This window comes from Vulpes vulpes, chromosome 1 (genome assembly GCF_048418805.1).
Source record: "Vulpes vulpes isolate BD-2025 chromosome 1, VulVul3, whole genome shotgun sequence".
Lineage (NCBI taxonomy): Eukaryota > Metazoa > Chordata > Mammalia > Carnivora > Canidae > Vulpes > Vulpes vulpes.
In genome coordinates, this window is record NC_132780.1 from 193491313 (window position 1) to 193514510 (window position 23198).

At 45.4% G+C, this 23198-nt stretch overlaps 1 protein-coding gene across 1 annotated transcript in view; it reads right to left on the bottom strand.

Moving 5' to 3' along the window:
- SCML4 (Scm polycomb group protein like 4) overlaps nucleotides 1-23198 on the bottom strand; it is a 102730-nt gene that overhangs the window by 23830 nt on the left and 55702 nt on the right. Inside the window, exons 3-5 of the mRNA XM_026005774.2 lie at nucleotides 14426-14555; nucleotides 12062-12262; nucleotides 7536-7730 (exon numbers count right to left, since the gene is read on the bottom strand). Of these exons, the coding sequence (XP_025861559.1) occupies nucleotides 7536-7730; nucleotides 12062-12262; nucleotides 14426-14555 (526 nt within the window). The remainder of the gene's footprint in view (nucleotides 1-7535; nucleotides 7731-12061; nucleotides 12263-14425; nucleotides 14556-23198) is intronic.

A 23198-nucleotide genomic window follows, 5' to 3' on the forward strand; every position in this document is an offset into this window, starting at 1 on the left:
GAACACTCCGCATCTTATGCTGTAGTAGCTCTGGCGGGGCTCCCCCTGGACCTATCTGAAAATATAGGAGTTCCTAGTATTTGCTGCAGGCCTTGTGGGACACTCCTCTTTGAACCTTTCCATCAACACTTTCTAGAGGATTCTTAACACCTGAGCTGGATACTGATACTTTTTGCTCTCCTCCCACATGACCTTCTTTCCAACCCTTGGCTTGAGAACAGGACAGCTCATTTTGTTCACATGGGCCGGGCTGTGATGGGGCGAGGACAGCTCTGGGATATTCCAGTCACTGGCTTGCAGTGAGAGACAAGCAGCTGCAGGGAATTTGGTATAACACACTCTTCTTCTTCTTTCTTCTCCTTCTTCTCCTTCTCCTTCTTCTTCTTCTTCTTCTTCTTCTTCTTCTTCTTCTTCTTCTTCTTCTTCTTTCTTCTTCTTCTTCTTCTTCTTCTTCTTCTTCTTCTTCTTCTTCTTCCTTTTTTTCCTTTTTTTTTTTTTTTTTGCCTCCATCGTTCCACATATTATTTAAAATACCGGTCAAACTCTGCCTAATGTCTGGTGGAGTAGGCCACTCTGTGTGGGTTTTGTAAAGACAGGTGAGCTCTCCTGGTGTCTGGAATGATGGGCTCGGCCTATCCTGTGGCTGTCATCCAGCCAGGATGTACCCTGAGCACAGATGCATGGATGAAACACTCTTTGGAGTCAGGATAGGAAACCCAGAAGGAGAAAAGAGAATTAATGTACTTGGCGTACAGTTTTGGCCTGGATTTTGCTAAATGGGGGGTTGGGGTTTGTTTTGTTCTTTTACATCGTGACGAGATGAATTGACACAGGTGCACCACAAGCCACTTGTGAACATCCATTTTGTGCAGTCAGGCTTCTGAGTTTCTGAGCCGGGGAAACAGGACGTACACCCTACCTGGCAAGTGTTGGGTCACAGGACGCTACTGACAACTGGCTTGGGAGGCAAACAAAGGGTCAGGGAAGAGAAGACCTGGGCTCACTTTCCTCCCCATGGCGACCTTTCTGTGTGGCTCTGAACCAGTGGCCTTGACTCTGCGGGCCTCAGTGCATCCCAAATGGGAAAGCTCACTCAATGTTTGCTGACTGACTGAATGATGTTTCCACGTAATATAACTCATGGGGCACTTGATAAGCTCTATTTCCTTGTAGGAATCAACAATCTTTCAGAAAGATAGGTATTCCCTGTGTAGTCATTCTCTGTAGTGCTATCATGTTAGATGAACCTGTAGTTCAACAAGGAAGCAGATTTGATTTCCAGAGGCTGGGTGTATGGGTTCAGCCGTAACGGAACACACTGTGAATGTCTGTTATGCCGATGGTTTTCTGGAACCTGGCTCAAAGACCACCAAGCCGGGGAAGAAAACATCAAGCTTCAAGAACAAATGTCCTTCCTCATCTCCCACCCCTACCATCTGTGTATCGAAAAAGCTACTTGAGAAAAAGTAAACAGTTTGTTCCCATCACGTTAGAGCTTCAAAGGCAGGAAACCAATCGTGAAATTAGATCTTGCAGAGGAGTTCAGCTATCACATTTGTGGTTTCCAGAGGTCTCCCGCACTCTTGGCGAGCGGACCACGTGTTCCGTTGTGTTGCATAGAGTTCAAGTCATAAACATTTGCTGCAGACCTGTTACATCTCAGTCTCCCCGCCCCCCAAGTCTATCCAGCAGGGAGACGAGATCCGGACCCAGATTCTTGCAAGAGAAGGCAAAATTAAGTGTCACTGAGGATGTGTCAACAAGGGTCTGGCAGAATGGATGGCCATCTTCTCGGGATTCAGGGCGGCTTGAAGGACGGCAGGGATCCTGCTGCGGCAGGTGGCCAGGCCACACTGAGGACTTTGCCTGTCTTCTTTTCTTGAAGATCATCTCACCAGCGCAGCAAACCTGCCCTTTCTCACCTGGACTTGCACACCTGCCTCCTCCTTTCCATGGGCATTGGAGCATCTTCAGTGGCAACACTTGTACAGGGGAGGCACTGTCCTAATGCAAACAGACTTATTTTACTGCAAACCTGAAATGAAGTATACATTTCCCTAGATGAGCCCACGCTTTATCGTGCAAAATGTGGTCACTGCCCCATAGCAGCACCAATACCACTTGTGTACCTGTTAGAAATGCAGATCCTCAGGCCCCATGCCAGCCCCCCGAGGCTAGAATCTGCACTGGAACAAGATGCCAGGTGGTTCCTGAGCACAATAAAGTCTGGAAAACACTGGCTAACATTTATTTATAATTGAGGCTTTTTCTTTTCAATATTCAAAGATTAAGGTAAAATTTCCCTGTGATCAACGCATGGCTTCTGACAGAACCACGAATGTTATCAGATCCACGTTTCTGCCTCCATTCTCCTAAAGCACCAGAGAGCTGCTCTACTTCCTAAAACACACACCACGTGGGGCTGTCGGTTAAGAGAATTAAAGGGAAACAACCAAAGTTCCTGATTTCAAGCCAAGAGCTCTACCGTCCAGACTGGATTCAGGTAGTCTGGTCTTCCCCTGACACAGGAGAAAGATCACAGGAGAAAGTTTAGGTATCAAAGGTCTGAGAATGAGATTTGGGAGATGCCTTCTCTCTGTTCTGATGTGAGCCTCTCTGTCTTGGTTTCCTCACTTTCATCTCTTGGGGCCCCCCCGGGGGGCACCCGCTGCTCAGAGCTAGCCTCTGTCACCTCCAGCTGTGACATCTCCTCCTACTTCTCCGCTGGGTTATTAGCGTTCCCCCTAATGGCTCCAACAGGTGGGCATCTGCACTTGTCACTGGTAATGGGGAGATCACAACCGTTCAAGCTGTCCCTTCTACTTCTGTGGCTTTGACATTTCTTTTTTAAAAAATATTTTATTTATTCATTCTTGAGAGACACACACACACACAGAGAGAGAGAGAGAGAGAGAGGCAGAGACATAGGCAGAAGGAAGCTCCTCGCGGGGAGCCCGATGTGGGACTCGATCCCGAGACCCCAGGATCACGACCTGAGCCCAAGGCAGATGCTCGACCACTGAACCACCCAGGTGTCCCTGGCTTTGGTGTTTCAAAGTTCCTTAGGAATACAACCTACCTAACTCCCAAGGGAGATATCTTGTAAGTGTTCCACCTGGGTCAGCAGCTGCCAAGTTCTCTTAGTGGAGAGTAAGGAGAACATTCCTTAAATCCACAATTCTCAAACTATAATGTGTCTTCAAAACACCTGGGATCTCTTGTTAAAGAGCGTGGGAGGGCCTCTGAGCTTTTGCCTTTCTCAGATGATGAAGTTGCTCCTGACCAGAGTCTGAGTGGCGAGACCTTAGGTTGAATTAAATCTATCAGCAGAGCCACAGAGAGCAATCCCACATGACCTGCTGTCATATACTGGATCAGGAAATCATGTCTTCCCCCAAATCATCCAGTTTTTGACCACAAACCTTGTTTCTGGGGCACCTGGGTGGCTCAGTTGGTTAAGCGTCTGCCTTCATTCAGCTCAGGTCATGGTCCCAAGGTCCCGGAGTGGAGCCCCGCATCTGTGGGCTCCCTGCTCAGCCTCTGGCTGCTTCTCCCTACCCCTCTCAAATAAATAAATAAAATCTTTAAAAACAACAACAACAACCTTGTTTCTTTGATAGTTCCTTATATGTCATGGTTTTGCATTTTCTTCTCATCTGATTAACCATCTTCTAGAAATGCTCTCGTAAGTGTTGACAAACCCTGAAACTGTGTGGCACCAAGGCTGATAGATTAGAGCTTGGACTGAACAGCACTGGGGCAGAGAGCAGCCTGGTGCAAACGAGCTCAAGACTGTGCAGTCGTGTTTAGGAATGACGTGGAGGGATATGGAGCCTCCATCCTATTCCCCTTACATGTGCCCTTCTTGCCACAATAGTGGGTGATAAGCTAACTCTTCATCTGAAGTAATAATAATTTAATGTGTTACCCTTTAAGGGAAATTTGACAAGGCAATCTTAAAGAGGCCATGTCTTAATCTAAAGGCAAACTCTCTACTGGTGTCATTTTAGGCTCCACAGCAGACTGGTGGAAACGACTTGTGGCAAGGGGGCTGCTTAGAGCGTACAGTGACATAGCTGCTTCTTCCACCTTCCGTTTGGTTCCCAGACACATGAGACATACTGTGCTCGGTTCTGCAACACCTAGGGCATGGAAACAATTTCCCAAGGTTGGTGGATTTGGAGCAATTCATGTTTTCAAATCAGCCATGGGCTAGGGAAGAGCTCATGAAGACAATTTGAGTCATTGCTTCCGAAGCCAAGCCAACTAGGAAGCAAAGCAGCCTTCAGGTAGAAATAACTGTCTCCGTCAAGGGAAGAAGTGAGGCAGCTGCACTGCTCCAGGAAAGAGACAGGAACTTCCTCCAGCCTGGTGAGCTTGGGAGGGAAGAGAATACCCTAGAAACCAAGACAAGAGTTTCCTCAATAATCACTTAAGGAAAGCTGAAGGGGGGCTCCCGGGACAGGATGTTAAAACGAAACCATTTTAGTTTCAGTTTTGGCTGAGGCTGCAAGACAACAGACACCCCAAGGTAGAGTGAAGTGTGCAGATCTTGCAAAAAAAAAAAAAAAAAAAAGATGGTGGAAAGCCAGTTTTATACCTATAGGTGACTACCTACATCTAACCTGCAAAAGAAATATAGAGGTTGAGAAACAGGCTGACTAGAAGATGAATTATGGAGAGAACAGTCTAGTATATTCCCAAGGGTTCCAATGTGGCCATATGAATAGCTTGATATCTGTCCCTGGAGCTCAAGACACGCAAGGGATTATTGTTTGATTCCCATGGGAAATCCAAAAGTGTGGCTACTCTGATGGCAGAACAAAGGAGAGGTGCCTGCAGGGTTCAGCCTGCATGCCCAGAGTTTGTTTGGGCAAAGGATGTGCAGTGTTTATCAGGGGCCAGATGTGGGACATTGGAAGAAAGATCTAGGGGCGCCTAGGTGGTTCAGTTGGCTAAGCATCCTGGGATCGAGACTCAGGTCTGGCTCCCCACTCAGTGGGGAGTCTACTTGTCTCTCTCCCTCTGCCCCTCCCCACACTGTGTTCACTCTCTCGCAGATAAAGAAAATCTTTAAAAAAATAAAAAATTTAAAAATAAAAAGTTTGTTTTAGAACAAGAAAAAAGAAGAGAGATTTAAAGTAAGGTCTTTGGAGCGTCTGGGTGGCTCCACTGGTTAAGCATCTGACTCCGATTTTGGCCCAGGTCATGATCTCAAGGTTGTGAGATTGAGCTCCCTGTGGGGCTCTGCCCTGGCCTGCTGAGGATTCTCTCTCCCTCTCCTTCTCACTCTCCCCCTCCCTCTTAAAAAAGTTAGATCATCTCAGATTCTTTCTGTGGGACTGCCTGGTGGCACAAAGGGACCTCTGCAGAAAGAAGCTAGAGATTTACCTGCAGATTTGGGGCCATGGAAGGAATTGTAAGTGACCAGGTGACCAGCCAGAGAAGAGTTAGATTTGTCCATGTCAAGGAAAGTGCAGGTGAGAGATGGTAGGATCACCAAAGCACCCGTGTAAGAGCCCAGAGGATGAAGAATCAGCTTTAAACACCTGCCAGAACTAGGGAGCATGATTCCTACTCACAGCAGGATTAGTCAAGTAAAAACTCTCCTACCTCTTGCCTCTCTTCCTTCCCCTACTCTGGTCATGAAGGATTCAAAATCATTATTAGCTAGATATGAGAAGGGGCAAAAATACAAAGTTGGGTGCGAGGTGGAGAGAAGCCAACTGGCCTGAAGCACGTCTGAACTGGGAAAGGGGAGTAGTTCTAACTTTGAGTGAAATTTGAAGTTTGATTATTACACTGACCTAGATATATTAATTATTGAGTAGAGAATGTTTCATTACCTGAAAGGAGCAAGAGAAGTCATAAGATTTGTCCAAAATTTCATCCGTGGACAGAATAAAGTGGTCCCACAGGATTCATTTAAAGAAGAATGGAAGACATGAATTATGGGACTTTATGATTATATCCTATGGGTCATTGCTTGTTCAACGTAACAGTGCTTCAGTGGTTTGCACAGTGAAATCAGATCATTCTGCTCTCCCCACTGCAAGATTCACTAAAAGACACATTAGCTTTAGGATATGTTCCTGAGTCAGCTAAGGCTTACAGGAGAGGCCAGAGCCATACTGTCAGGACCAGAAAGCGTACCATGCGTGAGCAACCCCAATACCCTATTTAGGAAATGAAGGCTCAGAGAGAAGAAAAGATTTTCCCAAGCTTGCACATGTAGAGACATCAAATACAAACAAACAAAACAAACAAAAACAATAAAACACAAATATATATAGTATCTGCTCACATAGACCATATTTAATTAGATAGCGTTCTTTGAAGAGGCCAAATTTCTTCCCATTTCCCAGGCCTCAGGGAGATTAATGTAAAATTGTAAACAGCCTTCTAACAGTATCTAAAAATAAAAACCTATGCGAAGAATCTAGGTTTTTTTCTTCTCTGCTGTCCTCTTAAGCTTAAGATAGAGCCACGCTTATTATAAGCATCTTTTTGTTGAAGGCTCGAAGCCTATCTGTGACCACATACGTGCGAATGTATTCATTTTGCATTATTTGTAGTAGTCACTCAGTACCCCTAAAACTTTCCCAAGCTCATGCATTTGTCTTATCACAACACAAGATCTCACATGATGCTTAGACCAGAAGAGGCTCAGTAAATGTTTGTAGAATGACATAATGCCTGGGTTCCAGTTTCACTGGCTATGCGTTCTTTATATATCAACAATACTGCTTCCAGACAAAGAAAAATGGCAACATTTCTGCTCATCCTCGGGAACTTGGAATCTGGGCCTAGAGTCATGTTCAACTTTTTTATTATTATTATTATATATTTTTTTCATGTTCAACTTTTTACGAATCCATTACTCAAGATCACTAAGTGGAGGTTCCTAGCCCCTTGAGCAGACAACGTTGTGGCCCCTACGTGCCCTTACCAACCTTCCCAGCAGCTTTCCTATGCTGAGCTACCCTGCAACAAAAGGCAGTCAGCCCCTGGATCGCTTTCCATCCTGCGATGACAGAGAAACACTGACTCTTACTGAAAAACCTATTTGACTCATGGCCTATTGATGTGGGTGGGTGGGTCCCTGTGGCCCTCAGGTAAGACCAAAATAATCTATTCCTTAGCCCTAGTTTCTTCAGGATTCCTTTGTTCCTCACTGTTGTAGACTTTCAGTGACTCAGCAATGATGGATAAGTGTCCAAGAGTCTTAATTAGAGGAGAGTGAAGAAAATCATTCATTATATGTGATGTGGTCTCACTGTCTAAATTCTAGCACCATAGGCCTGAAAGCTTTAACATCAGCTCTCAGTAGCTGGAATAATCTCTTCCCACTACAGCCTGTATGGGAACTGTCTAGGCAGCCTTCGTCCTGGCCATTCCTGACCTTCCCCTGGGTAGGGGGTAGGCAGAGAAGCAGCCTGGAAGCCTCCAGCAGGAGAGCTCACCAGAGCTTCCAGGAGGGCAGGGACACCTGGGACCACCTGTGTGCACAGGGAAGACAGACAGACAAAGCCTACCTGACTCCATCCTGCCTTCCTTCTTCTCCTGGGCTTCCTCGGAGCCCCTGGAGCCCCTGGGGAAGGGCTGGTGGCTGAAGAGGTCATCACACAGGAGGCTTCGGCACAGCTTGGCGAGGAAGCGGAGGACATACCCGATGCTGTTCACCACAGGCAGGCTCCGCAGGTGCTGCTTCCCATCAAAGGATGCCGAGACTGGAAAGCCACAGAGACAGCAACTCACAATGGGGCACGAGGGCCATGGGTCCATGCAAGGAGGATTTTGTTAAGTTGTGCTTTGTTCTTAACTAAGCTTTATTCAGATTTCACCTGTCACTTAATGTCCTGTTTGTGTTCCAGGATCTCATCCAGGATCCCATACTGGGTTTAGTTGTCACATCTCCTTAGTCTCCTCTGGTTTGGGACTGGTTTCCAGTCTTTCCTTGGTTGGCATAACCTTGACAGTTTTGAAAAGTACCGGTCAGGTATTCTGTTAAATGTCCTTCAATATGTGGTTTTCGAATGTTTTTCTCATGATCTGCCTGGGATTAAGGTTTTGGGGGAAGAATCGAAGCGCCCCTGTCATCACATCAGATCAGGGGTATGTGATGTCCACAGGACATCACTGGGATGTCAGCCTTCATCACCTGGCCAGATAGTGCTTGCTGCCTTTCTCCACTGCACCCTCCCTATTCCATTCTTTGGAAACAGGTCACAAGGTCATGTTCACACTCAAGGTCAGTGAAGGGATTAAGCTCTACCTCCTGAGGAGGGGAGAGTCTCTATATCATGTGAATTCTTCATAAGAGAAAACTTCCGTTTTCCTTCCTTCCTTCCTTCCCTCCTTCCATCCATTATTTATTAATATCAGTGTAGATGCAATATATGTATTTTGCATTGTAGGTTATCCAATACTATACTATTTATTTTGTTGCTTAATTTGCTCCATCTTTTGTCTTTGGGACTTTTGGTGTCCTGTGTCCCTATGACATGCCCCCATTTTTTAAAGCAATTTTTGGTTACTGACACTTCAATATGCTTCAAATTCATTGTGAATTTTTCCTGCCCCTGCCCTAAATCAGCCATTTCTCCAACAGCCCTAGTTCCCTGTTACTGAAGAGTGATCTTTAGAAACCAAGATTTGGACACTGGATATGCTCATTGCTACTGGAGTGTCAGTAGCTTTGGGTCATTCCGGTGGAGAGAGCTAAGAATCATATGTATGTATACAATTCTATTATGATTATTTCTCTGGAGAGAGAGAGAGAGATGGATAGAGCGAGTTCAATCAATAGATTGGGGGATCTAGATCTAGATAGACAGATATATCCAAATAAACCTGAGTTCATGCTGAGGTCTCTAGCTCTAATCCAGCATCACAGAGTTCAGGGTTCTTTCTACCCTTCTGGGGAAGAACCCTTAAAAGGAACAATAATTTCTCCACGGTGATTCTAGATGAAATTCAATTTCTATAGGGTTACTAGAATTTAGAAGAAATATGTTTCTTCCAGGATGTTCCTTTCTATAATTGTCCTCGCAGCCTCTCTCACCTCCTGATGCTTGAATACCAGTCCGCTGTTCCACAGGAGCAGACCCTAAGAGGACAATTTGCTCCCAGCCAGGTCTCCGCCATTCATTGTCAACACCTAGAGGGCAGCCCTGTTTTCCATATTTTATCCCAAGGCAGGCACATGGCAGGGACTGGGGCAAGGGCAACACCAGAACTAGTTTTGATTTTAGAACTAAAATAAAAACAAGATATTTTAATTAGAAATCAAAATAATCCATTTTTGGTATGTACTGCTCTTTATAGTTTGACAAGAGCATTCACATCCATCGGCTCATTCAGGCTTCCTGACTCTCTGGTGAGGACAGTAGACAAAAAGTTATTACCCCATGTTATAGATGAGGAGATTGGGAAGAGGGTATAGAGTGATTTTTCCAGCTCATGTGGCCTCTAAGTGGCACTTGCCTGTCATGTTAATGCTCCAGGTGACTCTATTTGGGAGATCTGGCAAAAAGCTGTCACTAAGGGATTTATCCTAGCCACTCACACACTCTGGAGATTCCCTCTTAGTGCGAGTATTGCTGTTGACCTCCAATATTTTAGAAGACTAAGTGTGATGGAAACTGAACCCACAACAGGAGAGTCTGGGTCATCAGGTCTGTCCCTTAAATCAATGTTCATACACTCCCAGAGGTGCTTGGAAGGGCCACATCCTAGAAGCAGATGTGGTATTTGTGAGACCATAAAGTCTGCCCCTCTGGGATAGTGTGGCTCAGACAGAGTGAGGGATCCAGGGTACTGCACTCCTGGTCCTTCGCCAAGGCCCGCTCATGGCAGTCGGGTTCCTTTAGCTCACTGTGCCAGCACCAATGTCACCATTTCCTGTGTTGTGCCATGGGAATGTTTGGAAAGCAGTGCCCTAAGGATTAGGTTCTAGGTAGAGAGTGCGAGAGTCTAGTTATTTCTCCTTGAGTCCCTCCCTGAGCCATCCTGGTGCTATCACAGTCTTGCTGAGCCTCCATAGCACGTCAGTAATGTCAAAGGCCACCTTACCACTTTGCAACCTCAAGAAGGCAGCATGAAGAGTCCCCTAGTGCTTCCGCCTTCTCCAAGACACTAAGACCGAGTGAGTGCTCAGCTCTGGACTTCCTGGGAATCCCTCAGCCAAGGGAAAGTTGGCAGGCCTCCGCCCAGGCTTGTGTTGGTGCCAGGCACTGCGGAACCTGCTCCCCAGTGCCAAGGCCCCTGAGGCCACAGAAGGGCTGAGCAGGGAAAATGTGATTGGCTCTCCCAGCTTAGGGAGAGGGGCCATAAAGAACTCAGGTAGAATTTGCTCAAGAGGGTGGGCGCACAGTACAGGGGAAGCTTTCTCTCTGCACCATGTCTCTGTGTCTTGGGCCCTGCTACTCAGCAAGGAAAAGGACAAAGCCTTCAACCTCAGAGGGCAGCCCAGGTTTGAGAACCTGGCTCTCAGACAAAAACCAGGAGAAGAATGGCCAATGGGATCCCAGAAGGCTGACAAGACTCTCCTCCTGGCCTCTTTTGGTGCAGTATTTTTTCCTCTTGTCTCTGCTTCTGCTAAAGTTTCTTAAAAGTCATCCTGGGTCAAACACATGCACCTAGACCTTGCCAAGTTCTATTTTAATCAGTTACCAGCAAGTCAGACCCAGCTTCCTGCTCAGAAGGAACTCCAGAAGGTAGGCAGAACCAACCAGGCTGGGAAGCTGTGTTGGACAACTTCCCCACCCCCAAGCCCTGAGGATCTAGAGTTAAATAAAATGCCCAGTGACATTAGAGGCCCCTCTCCCCCGACCCCCTCTTAGACAGCTGGCAGGGTCATCTGCAGCTCCCCATTGCTAGGGAATCTTCTCCCTATCTCCTGGTGGTATGGAGGCCATGCCCTTGACATTGGGCCAAAGAAGATATCAGAAGATATCAGACTGTCCCCTTGGAATCAAGACACCTTGCAAAGACCTGGTGCTCTAGGGATTAAGGGCAGGTGGTGACAATTGTGTAGAGAGCCACAAGCAGGGCAGAAAGAGCTCTGCAGGCAAGCATTGGGAGGGGGCAGAGCTCTCAACCTGCCTCTCACCTGGGGTGACACTGCCACTACCACTGGAAGCTGCTGAGGTAGGGCTGAAACTGGAAGATGGTGGTAACAATGGGAGAAGGGACTGACCCTGAAGCATCTTTTAAAAAAGACAACAACCCACCTCTTGAGAGGTGCTTGGGACCAAGAGCTTCCCCACTGCCCTGCATGGTGATGATATGTACCATGAAGAAAGAGTGAGGCAGAGTAAGGGACGATAGATAGTGACAAGGACTGATATCTTAGACAGGGCGGTCAGAAAAGGGCTCCTGGATAAGGCACCATTTGAGTAGAAACCCAAAGGAAATCCAGAAGCAAGTTACACATGGATAGCTGGGGACAGAACACTGCAGAAACAACAGCAGGTGCAAAGACCCCAGAGATGGGATGGTTGGAGATAACGGGGGGAAGAGGAAGGCCACCATAGCTGCAGAAGAGTGAGAATTCAGGAGAAGTGACCTCGCGATCAAAGAGGTAGGCGGGCCCAGGTCACATAGGCCCCTGGGTCCTCACAAGGAAGTGAGTTTTTCTTGGAGTAACATGAGAACCACTGAAGGTGTAGGGCAGGGGAGGAGCATGATCTGACTTTGAGTTTTAAAGAACCAGAGAGAGCTAAGAATCATATGTGGTTTTCGAATGGCTGCTGTGAGGTGAAATGTGGCTGGATTCTGGATATATTTTGAAGTTAGAGCAATAGGATTTCTTGATGAGCTGGAAGTGAGGGATAGTGAAACAAGATTCAGATGTTCAGTCTTCTTGTCCAGGTCTAGAAGGATCTTCCCCTTGAGCCCAGAGAGAGGACCTCAGCACACAGACTCATTCAAGGCTCCTGGAGCCCAGCAGATGGAAGACAGACCCTGGCCACACTGTCCCTTAAGCCTGACTATGGCTTCTTTCCTCTTTGGAGAGATACCCACGGCCCTCCTCATACAACCTGCCCCAGGGCCTTACCTGACACCATCTCACCACCATAACCCTGTTTGACCAGGGAGAAGACCAACTTCTGCTGGTGGGCACAGTCGATGCATGCTTGCACGGCCTGCTGCAAGACCGCCGAGGGCCTCTCGGGCCCAAAGTGCTCGGGGAGCTGCTGCACCTTCCTCCTCTCCAGGTACGGCCCTGCATTGGCCTGCTTGTTGATGTAGAGACAGACTGTGGAAACAGAGACCCACAAAGCCCTTAGCATCGGTTGCATCATGCCAGGGGGCTGTTCCTGTGTGCATGGGGGATGCCTCAGCCGTGCCCCCCTGGCCCTCACCTTGGGGAAGCTGAAAAAGACAAAAGTGATAGTGATTCTTCCCAACTTGAGAAATAAGAGAGGCCAGAGAGCCAATCACTCCGGACTTCTGGGCCTGCTCTCAAGAGAACCTCTTAGTTGGGAACAGATAGACAGGTGGGTCCCCTCTTATGTACTCAAGTCAGAATTGCAGACAATTATGGAGGCCCACGTGGACCATGTGTATAAATGTATTTCCATACCAGGCATGTACCCATACAAAATCTTCCTTCATCCTCCAAAGAATCTGTGAAGTTACACGTAATGTTTGCCAATTTTTTTAGTTAACTTTCAATGAATGAAAAAATTAAGACGATGCTGATTATTCCAAAGACTATATATTCAATGAAATTCTAAAGAGAGTGCTATTTATAATCCCAGAGATGTATTACTCAGCTGCCCATTTAGGTGAGCCCGACCAATGGTCCCCACACTTTTAAAGTCATAAACCCCATCAGTATATTTGAGCACATGCCCCAAAATGTGTTTATTTATTTATAGGTTATATACATTCTTGACTGTTTTAATATATTTGCATGCATTTTAAAACATAATCAAGACATAGAGAATTTTAAAGAATGAGATAGAAGTAAAAATTAGTGATAGGTGTCAATATTTTCTTCCCTATAGCAACGACGCCTCTTTTGTCTCCCCCTCACCCCTAGCCCAGGGTATGAGGATCTTACCTTGGGGGCCACTAGGGCAAAACAATGTCCAAAAAGGACTTAAAGAAGAGAACAACAGGATTTGGAAAGGATTAAATGGCAACAACAAAGGGGAAGAAAGTTTTTATTCAGCACTTACTCTATTCCAGGCTCTTTGTATGTTTTATCTTGTGTGATTCTCAAGACAAGCCTGGGAGTGGGGTACGATTACTTCCTCCACTAATGAAGAAACTAATGAAGAACTGAGGCTTAATGGTCAGATGGCTGCTTTAAAGTCTAAAGTTTCATTAGTGGTGCAACAGGGATTTGGACTCAAGTCTTTGTGATGTCAAAATCTGCGCTCTTTCCCCTCCACCAGGCTGCCTTCTCTTTACTCATCCAAGATAATTATGGAAATCTAATCAATAAGGGACCTTTATGTCAGGCACTGTGCTAGGTAGGCAGATTCACAGGGTCCTTGGCTTCACGGAGCTGGGGGGCCAATTGGGAAGGCAGAGCTACTGGGAGCACTACAGGAAGCCATGCAGGACTGTCACTTCAAGACACCCTGAGGAGGTGCTAGGAGGGCCCATCCTGGGGACCCTGGCAGGAAAGTCAGTGAAGGCCTTCTGGAGCAAGGAATGCCTGAATTGAGATACACGGGAGGAGATGGGCGACCAGAGAGAAGATTGTTCCAGATAGAGGGAAGGCAATATGTTGAAGCCCTAAGGGGAGGGGTTGGCTCTAGGGACTGAGAGAAGAGCCGTGAACTGCAGGGCTCTGTTGGCCACATAAACAAGTTTGGTTTCTTCCAAAGAGCAATGGGAGGGAAACTGATGGGGTTCACGTGAGTTAGGGGGTATGGGTGGCTTGTGATGAGGGGGAGAGTGTGTGTGTGAGAGAGAGATGTCATCCTACTGCAGGTACTCTTATAATAGAAATGTTTGCTGGCAGACATGAGAAAGACCAGACTGAACTCTATTCTGACTGGATTGGAGACAGCAGGTGGGATTAAGGGAAGTTAGGGTCCTTAGGAGACCTGGAAGCACAAACACAGGGATGGAAGTTCTCTAAGGTAAGCAGGCTCACTCTTGGTGCGAAGTAAACTTGGCTCAGTGAAGAGCCACCAAACTGGACCACCAAACCCCCCTTTCTAGTCCCATCTTAAGAAAACCAGCTGAACCTGAGATGCATTGAAAACCAAGTTTCAAGTAATCCTATCTATGAGACACTTAAGCTAATGTTCTCAGAGAATTCGGTTGTCCTCCCTGCTGTCCAGCTAACACACTAAGTCCTTCATCGGAGCTATCTCAGTGGCAGCTCTCCAGTTCACAGAGTAACTGCTAGATGGCCTGCTGGCCATCACAGCCTTTAGAGGTCATTCAGCTGACCTACCTGTGAGAGCCTGTGGGGCCGCCAAGCTGGGTATGGTGGCTGCATCCTGAGGGATGGAACTGAGGTCGGGCTCCGGTGTGCTTCGTGGAGGCGAGAGGGCTAAAGGAGTCATAAGAACCCGAGACTTGAGCTGCAAGACAGAGCCCATTTGGTCAAGGAAAATCTGGAAATGCTCTCCACACTTGCCCCTAGTTTTTCCTGGATATCAGTTAACCATTGCTACTCTATCATTTTTCTACACCTTTCTATTGTGCAACTAAGGGGCTGAACTTCAGATTCAAGCTCATGATCAAAATTCATGAGTGTTTGGGGTCACACTCAGAGATCAGCTCTACACTCCACCCTTATGGTGGAGCCACCCAGGAAATGACTATCAGCCAATGAGTGTGGGAACACAAGAGGTATGAGTAGTTGAGGCCTATGAGCTCTCTGAATGCAGGATGCAGGGCAGTTCCCAGGCTGCAAATCCCTAGAATCCTGTGGACAGGGCTTTCCCAACAGCAACCAGAGACTGATTCTGAAGCTCTCCTCAGTCTCTGCTCAGCTTTCTGCTCACATACATCACTACATCCTGCTGGGGAAAAAAGAGCAGAAACCATTTCTCCAAGAGGTTGACATACTGCTCAGTGTTTATTTCCAACAGCAGAAACTGTCAAGGACAGCCTGAGTGTGGTCCTGGGTGTATTCTCTGGTGGTGAGAAGCAGCCGCCTTAAAGGACTCATTGGAAATCACAAAGGAGGAGCTGAGATTTGCTGTTATAGAATAAGATGGAGATGACTGGTTGGTTGATTATGTCAATGCCAACAAGTCACTCTCTGTACCAAGGTTTGACAGAAAATTGTCTAATCCTTGTTCACCATCAAAAAAATAATGAATAATTCAGTCACTTCTCCTCTTCACCACTGACCTGTCTGTTTTCTACTCCAGACCAGTTAAATCAGTCTCTGGGAGTGGGACCAAGGCATCAGGAGTTTTAAAAAGTACTCAGATGATTCCAATACACAGTTAAGATTATGGGTCACTGCTCCAGTGCTTTTCAACTTTAAGATGCAGTTACCTAGGGGGTCCTATGAAAATGTAGATTCTAATTCAGAAAGTCTGGGGTGGGGCCTGGGATTCAGCATTCCTAACAAGCTTCTAGGCACTGCTGATGCTGTAGTCTGTGGACCACACTTTGCATAGCAAGGGTCTGCATTCTGTTGTTAATCATAGGCAGACCTCACCCATATCCTAACTTGCTTCCTGGATTTTTAAGATAGAATAATAATAACAGTCATGAAAAAAAGCAGTATTCTTACTGCTAATTATGCACTCATTCCACATTTATTCATGTCTTCACTCAACAAATATGTATTGAGTGGCTATTGCAAACCAGATACTCTTCTAGTTACCAGGGATACAACAGGAGAACAAATCAGACAAAAGTCTTTGCCCTCATGGAATTGAAGGTAAAATTGCTATTGGGGGTAATAGACAATAAGTAGAATAAATAAGTATGTGATATAGTATGTTAGAAGGTGATAATAGCTGGAGGTAAAAATAGAGAAGGGAGATGGAAGTTCAATTGAGGAGTTGTACTTTAGATTGAAATTTTTAAATGGGACAGTTAGGGCACTCTTGGGTGACACTGCACAAAGATTTCAGGGAGATGAGGGAGCAAGTCATACCAGTGCCTATGGGAAAAATATTCCAGTGAGTGAGACTATCAAGTGCAAACATCCTGAGACAGACGCATGCCTAGAGGGTTTATGCCTCTGTAGGGAAGCAAAAGTGATACTGGAGAGGTAACACAACCACAGGGCTTTGCAGGGCACTGTAAGTTCTTTGGCTTTTACTCTGAGTTCTTTAAAGCAGAGAAGCTACAAGATCTGACATTTTAACATTGATTGATGTGTTGAGAAGACATGAAACGGGCAAAAATGGGAAGACCACTAATCTAGAGTAGATGAAAGATGATCATAGGTTGGATTTTCATGACTGATAGCAGTGGAGGTGATGAGAGGTAGACAGATGGGCCTCTTTGAATAGATTTTCAAGGTAGAACAGCAGGACTTATTGACACACTGGTTGTGATGTGTGTGTGTGTGAAAGAAGTCAAGGATGGCTCTGAGGTTTGAGCCAGGAAAGCTGCAAGTGGAGTAAAGGGTTTTTTGGACAGAGGAGGGAGGAGTTGACTAGGGAAGACCAGAGGCTATTTTTGGACATGTCAAAGTAGCAATGCCTACATCCAAATAGAGATGTTAAATAGGCAGGAGCATGCATGTCTTGGAGTACGGCCTTCTGAGGGAAAATCTAAAGGGAGACTTAATTTGAGAATCATCAATATAGAGCTGATATTTAAGGGCCATGATAATGGGTAAGATAATCAGAGAATAATAGAAGGAGTGTAGATGGAGAAGAGAAAAATCCAAGCACTGAGTCCTGCAAGACTCCAACATGAAGAGTCTTGGAGAGACAAGGAGGAACCAGAAAAAGAAACCAGGAAAGACATCCAGTGGGGTAGAAAGAAATCTGGGAGAGTATGGCCTTGTGGGAGCCAACTGAGAGAAAGTGTTTCACAAAGGAGAGTCAGCCATGTCAAGAGCTCTGATCACAAGGAAGACTAGATGTGTCCATTAGATGTAGCAACTTCTCAGCAAGAGAGGTGGTAGTGCAGTGGATGGGATGAGAACCCGATTGAAATTATCTCAAAAGTAATGGGAAGAGAAGCATTGGGATCAACTCTTTCAAGAAGGCTTGTCTGGAGGGGGAGCCAAAAATTAGAGCAAGAAGGAAACGTTGGATCAAATAATGTTTGCCCCACGATGCGGTATCACCTCATACCCATTAGGATAGCTACTATCAAAACACAGATAAAAATAAAGTGTTGGCAAGGATGTGGAGAAATCAGAACACTTGTGCACTGTTGGTGGGAATATAAAATGGTGCAATATAGCAGTTCCTCGAGAAATTTAAACTAGAATTGCCCAGGAATTCCATTTCTTGGTCTATACCTAAAAGAATTGAAAGCAGGCTCTCCAAGAGGTGTTTGTACACTCAAGTGCATAGCAGCACTAGTCACAATAGTCCATAAGGAAGCAACTACAATAGATAGATAGAGGGGGTGTCTACACTCCAGGGAATACTATTCAGCCTTAAAAAGGAAGGGAATTCTGACACATGCTACATCATGGGTAAGACTTGAAGATATTTGCTAAGTGAAATAAGCCAGTCACAAAAAGTACATGATTCTACTAATTTAAGGTACCTAGAATAGTCAAATCCATTGAAACAGAAAGTAGAATAGTGTTTTCCAGGGGCTGGATGGGAGGAAAGAATGGGGAGTTATTTAATGGGGATAGAGTTTTGGTTTTAAAAGGTGAAGTTCTGGAGACTGAAAGCACAACAATGTGAATACACTTAACACGACTGAACTGTGCTCTTAGAAATGGTTATGATGGTACATTTTATGTCATATGTCTTTTACCACAATTAAAACATTTAAAAAAGATCCTTAAAGATTTTTTTTGAGTTGGGAATGATGTGTTTTAATGCTGATGGAAATAATCCAATGGAGAGGGGGGAAGAAAGAATGATACAGGGGAGTGCTTGGAGAGCTGCGGGCATCAGGACTTTGAGTAGGTGAGAGGGGATGAGAGTTTGTGAATGGAGGCGGTGGGTGGGAGGGGTGTGTCAAGTCCGTGGAGAGAAACATGGACCTTTCATCTATTTTTATTGCAAAGTAGAGTATAATGGCCCAGATCCGAGCAGGGGGTAGGGAGGGTGGGTGGGGGGTGGATGTGGAGATGGGAACTTACAAAGGTCTCTTCTGTTGGCTTCTAGTTTCTCAGTGATGCCAGGAGCTTGAGTGTGAGGATGGAGGAGGGCGTGTTAATGAACTAGGAGGGGGGAGGAGTGGGGGAATAGGGTGTGGCTGCTGAGCAGCACTGAGGGTGCAGTGGGATGTGTGGAAATGAATTTAAATTCATTGAAATGAGCTTAAAATGAGATCAGTCAAAAGTGAGCATACTAGCTGCACAGGGCTATATGGGCACAGAATCTGGGGCTCTTGCAAGGGACCCTACATTAGTTGGGAGCTATAGTCAACAACAGATTTCATCTTATCCTGTGTTTACCATTTGAAAAATTAAAGGGCTCACCACGTGGCCATCCTCTGTTAAATACTATAAAAATAATCCAAAAGAAACCTCACTGCTGGGAAGGAATAGACCAGAAACCTGCTGTGACTCAGTCACCATGGCTTTGGCACGCTTCCCTCACCCACCAAGGGTGACAAGGGCTATCATTACCCTGCCTGTTCTCGCAGGTCCTGCACCAAGGGTCCCTCTGATGGTCCTTCTAGGAATGATATGCTGCCCTGCATGGCTTGTGGTAGAAAGGCTGGTGGGGGCAGTCCCCAAGGACCGTGGACAGCGGGCTCTAGAAGGACCTTGGCTAAATCCTCCTTCACAGGGTTAAAGCCCTCCCACCAATGCACAGATAATGATGTTGGTGGCGAAAAAGCAAGATTTGGCAAGTTGTCATTCCACCCCCGCTCCCCGCCCCCATGGTCTTTAAGTAAACCACACAAAGATCCTCATGATCCTTCCCTGGAAGGATGGTGATGTGACAATGGTGATGATGGTGAGGAGAGTGCTGGCAGCTAAGACAGATGACCAGATACCGCTTACCGCTCACATAAGCATTGTCACAACCCTAACATCTAATGCTTGCTCACTATTTTCATATTTACTAGAAAAGGATCTGTTCATTGAACCCACCTCCAGTGAAGTAACACAGTTATAGTTGGCTGTTACCTCTGCCCCTCATTTCTGCCCAGATAAAGCAACTGAAGGAATTAGAATAAGTCAGCTGGTTGCAGGGCAAACTGTCTGCATTCATCTAGCCCCTAAAGCAACCATCAGGACTTTTGAACAAAGAAGACATCTCATGCAACTCTGGGTGGTATGTGACTTTGTAAAAATTGTTCTCGGTAAGAGAATAAATCATCAGTAGGAATACTTTTGACCCAGCATTCTGAAATTTCTATCTCATTGCCTAATACAAAGGAAAAATCCTGGCTTAGGAAAGGGAGTCACATATGATTTAAGAAGGGCCTAAAGTAGAAATGAGCCCATTGTCTAGGAATGTCCCTTGGTGTGATGTGGGTCCCTCTCTGTCAGTGCCTCTTCTGTGTGTGGAATGAGGGGCTCTCTGTATGCCCCAACATATCCAAGCTATTATCCAGCAAGGCGTTTGTCTTTGCAATTGCTGTTTTTTTTATTGTTTTTTGTTTGTTTGTTTTTTAAATGGACAAAATAAAACAGAATGCTCCTATCTTGGTTTCTTTTTTTTTTTTTAAGATTTTATTTATTCACTCATGAGAGACAGAGAAAGAGAGAGGCAGAGACACAGACAGAGGGAGAAGCAGACTCCCTGGAAGAAGCCCGAGGCGGGACTTGATTCCAGATCCCATGATCATACCCTGAGCCAAAGGCAGACATATAACCGCGGAGCCACCCCGGCGTCCCCCTATCTTGATTTCTAATACCATGCTTCAGTAAAAGGTACAAGGGCTTCCTGGAGAAATAGTTGATTTTAGGGGATCCTATGACAAGGGCAGGAAATCTACAAGACGAGCCTAGGGCATCTTGTCCCAGAAAGTAAGAAAGTACTAAACACACACACACACACAATGATGACGGTAGGTCATAGGAACACAGGAGTCAACTGAAAGAGCTTCCCGTGTCCGAATCTGGAGAATATGAGCAACAAATAATGAGTAATGGGTTATGATTCCAAGTATATAATAAATATATCCATGACCCCATACTGATTTAACTGAATGAATGACTGACTAACTAAATACCTGGAGGAGACTAGACCTCTTATGCATAAATATTCCAAACAGTTTATTGTGGAGCATAATTTCCCACTCCTTAAGTGTGGGCTGCACATGGTGACTTCCTTCCAAAAAGGACAGTATGGAAATGGGGGAAAAGTAATTTTACAGTGGAGAAACCTGTCAAACGCTACCTCAAGCAGGTGCTCAAGGTCACCATCCACAGTGATAAGTCATGTTGATAGCAGGCACCCTTGATGTGGCATGATGGGAATAGCCCCTTTCCTTGGGAATCTCCTTCCCCCCAAACCCATAACCCCAGTCTAATCATTAGAAAAACATCGGACAAACTCAAGTTATACAAATTTTACAAAACGCTTGACCCATACTCCGCAAAACTGCCAATGTCATCAAAAACAAAGGAAGTCTGAGAAACTTTCACAGCCCAGAGAGCCTAAAGAGACGAGATGACTAAATGTTAATGTGATATCATGGCTAGATCCTGGAACAGAATAGGGAAAAACTGATGAATCTGAATAAAATAGGGATATGTTTTAACAATGATGTATTATTTATTACTGGTTCACTAGTTGAGACAAATGTATCGCAGTAACATAAAATGTTAACAATAGAGGAAACTAGGTATGGGGCAGATAAGAATTCTCTGTTTTACCTTTGCAACTCTCCTGTAAATCTAGAACTATTCTAAAATATAGTTTATTTGTAAAGTATCGAAAACAGGATCTGGCAATAAACTGGGTAAAATGGAAAGGAAGAAGGAAGGAGAAGCCTCTTTCTTGGAAGCATAAGGCTAGAGGGAGATTAGGTGCCCAGGACGCCGTGCTCTGACATATGTTGGAGCTAAGCCTTGGCCTTCAAAGCCAACAGCCCTATACAGATGCTGGCAAAGTTGGCACCTTCAACCCGAAATTCAAAACCTCAATCAAAAGGGTGTGATGACTCCTCATCCAGGGCGTGGTTGCCAGCAGCTGCCCGAGGGGCTGTGCTTCGCTGGGGTAGAGTATCGTGGTGGGTGACGCAGAAGAGTGAAGAGTCGGCCCCTGCCAGCTGGCGTCTCCACCAAAGGGGGTTGGGGAATGTGGGAGCAGCTCATCTTTCTTTTCCATTTACAGATCCAAAATAAGGGGCTGGAGAGTTTCTTGCTCCAGCTGTCTTTGGGGGGAAGACCTTCTCTAAGATATTTGCTAGAGAATCACTGGAAAGAGTTGGGGAAAGGGAGGGTTTGTTTGCAAACTGAGGTGTGTGGCCAGGGGACACTAATGGAGAAGGGGTTAGTTGATGCAAAAATTGAAGGGTTTTTCTAGAAATATGCAATTGTGCCACAGAGAATGTGTTTGGGGGAGTAGGATGTGCAGAGACTGCCCGTACATCGGCAGAGATGCACCAACAAAGCAAAATTTAAAAATAAGTCAGGAGTGACAGTGGGCACATTCACTGGGACACTGGCTTTTGGATCTGGGCTCAAAGTCCAGCTCAGCCATTCACCAGGAGGGTCTCTTATTACTTAGGGTTTTGGAGCCTGCCTGTCCTTACCTGTGTGAGGATAATAATATCTCCTCACAGGGATGTGGCAGGATGTGAGTGTAAACATTTAGCATAGGGCTATAGCACAGAGTGAGGACTCAATAAATGTTCATCATCACTACTGCTGATAGTACTGGGGGAGGACATGACCAGAAGGAGAGGACCCACATTTCCTCCCCTGGGAAATGGACACTGAGAACCGGTATGCTAAAGAGACGAGATGACTAAATGTTAATGTGATATCATGGCTAGATCCTTTCAGTCATCAATTACACATCACTCACGCCCTGCAGGGCAGTGGCTAGAACATGAGGCATAGAGGCAGGACTGGGGTTGGAATCCTGGGTCTGCCACCAACTCACATGGGACTCTGAGCAACTCATTCAGTGCTTCTGGGCTTCATCTTCCAAAGCCATTAGATTGGGTAGATTGTTGGTTTCTAAATTCTCTTCCAATCCAGGATGTGTATATACCCTGCATTAGACTACTTTCCAGAAACATTAAAGCACCTGAGACCAAAAAAACCAGTGTCAGTGCCATATTTTGAATGTTGATTAGAAGAAATGTGGCATCCTAAATTTCTTTGGAATTCTGTTTCTGGAAATACAGAAAACCAGGTTCTTTGGATCTATCGAAAACAATCATAAATAATGGATAAAGTGTAAGATTAATAAAAGTATAGAGGAACTGACAATATATAAAGAATTATCAGGCCAGGAGCACCTGGGTGGCTCAGTCAGTTAAGTGTCCAACTCTCGATTTTAGCTCAGGTCCTGGAATCAGGCCCTGCATCAGGCTCCACACTCAGAAAGACAAGGCTGCTTGTCCTTCTCCCTCTGCTCCTCTCCCACTCTCTCTCTCTAATAAATAAATAAAATCTTTTTAAAAATTATCAGGCCAAAATATAAGTGAAATGTAGGCCTTGGGAATTGCTATGGAGCTCAGGGCTCATCCAAAGGGCTATAACCTTAGGGAAGGGCGAGACAGTTGTAAATTTGTCCCACTCGACCCCGACCCTCGCTCACACCTGACAATGAGGAAAGTTGCCTTAATGTTGGGGTAGAGGAGCATGCAGATCTCTGAAAAGATACTTCCATAAGCCAAATAGTCATACAATATAAAACAGAGTGCTTAAATTTCAATGAGTAGGAAAAAAAAATAAATACTAAAAGAAAAAAACAGAAAAAAAATCCAAAAGAAGCCAGGAAAGATGGGTAAAAGGAACAAAGGATGAATGGACAAATTGCATACACAAAATAAGACATGCGCAAACCCAAATTTATCAGTAATCTCTTTAAACATAAATGGACTAAATGCCTAGTTAAAAGACAAAGATTATCATGTTACTGGATATTAGGAGTTGAAATGTGTCCCCCAAAATGATGTTGAAGCCCTAACCCCCTCAG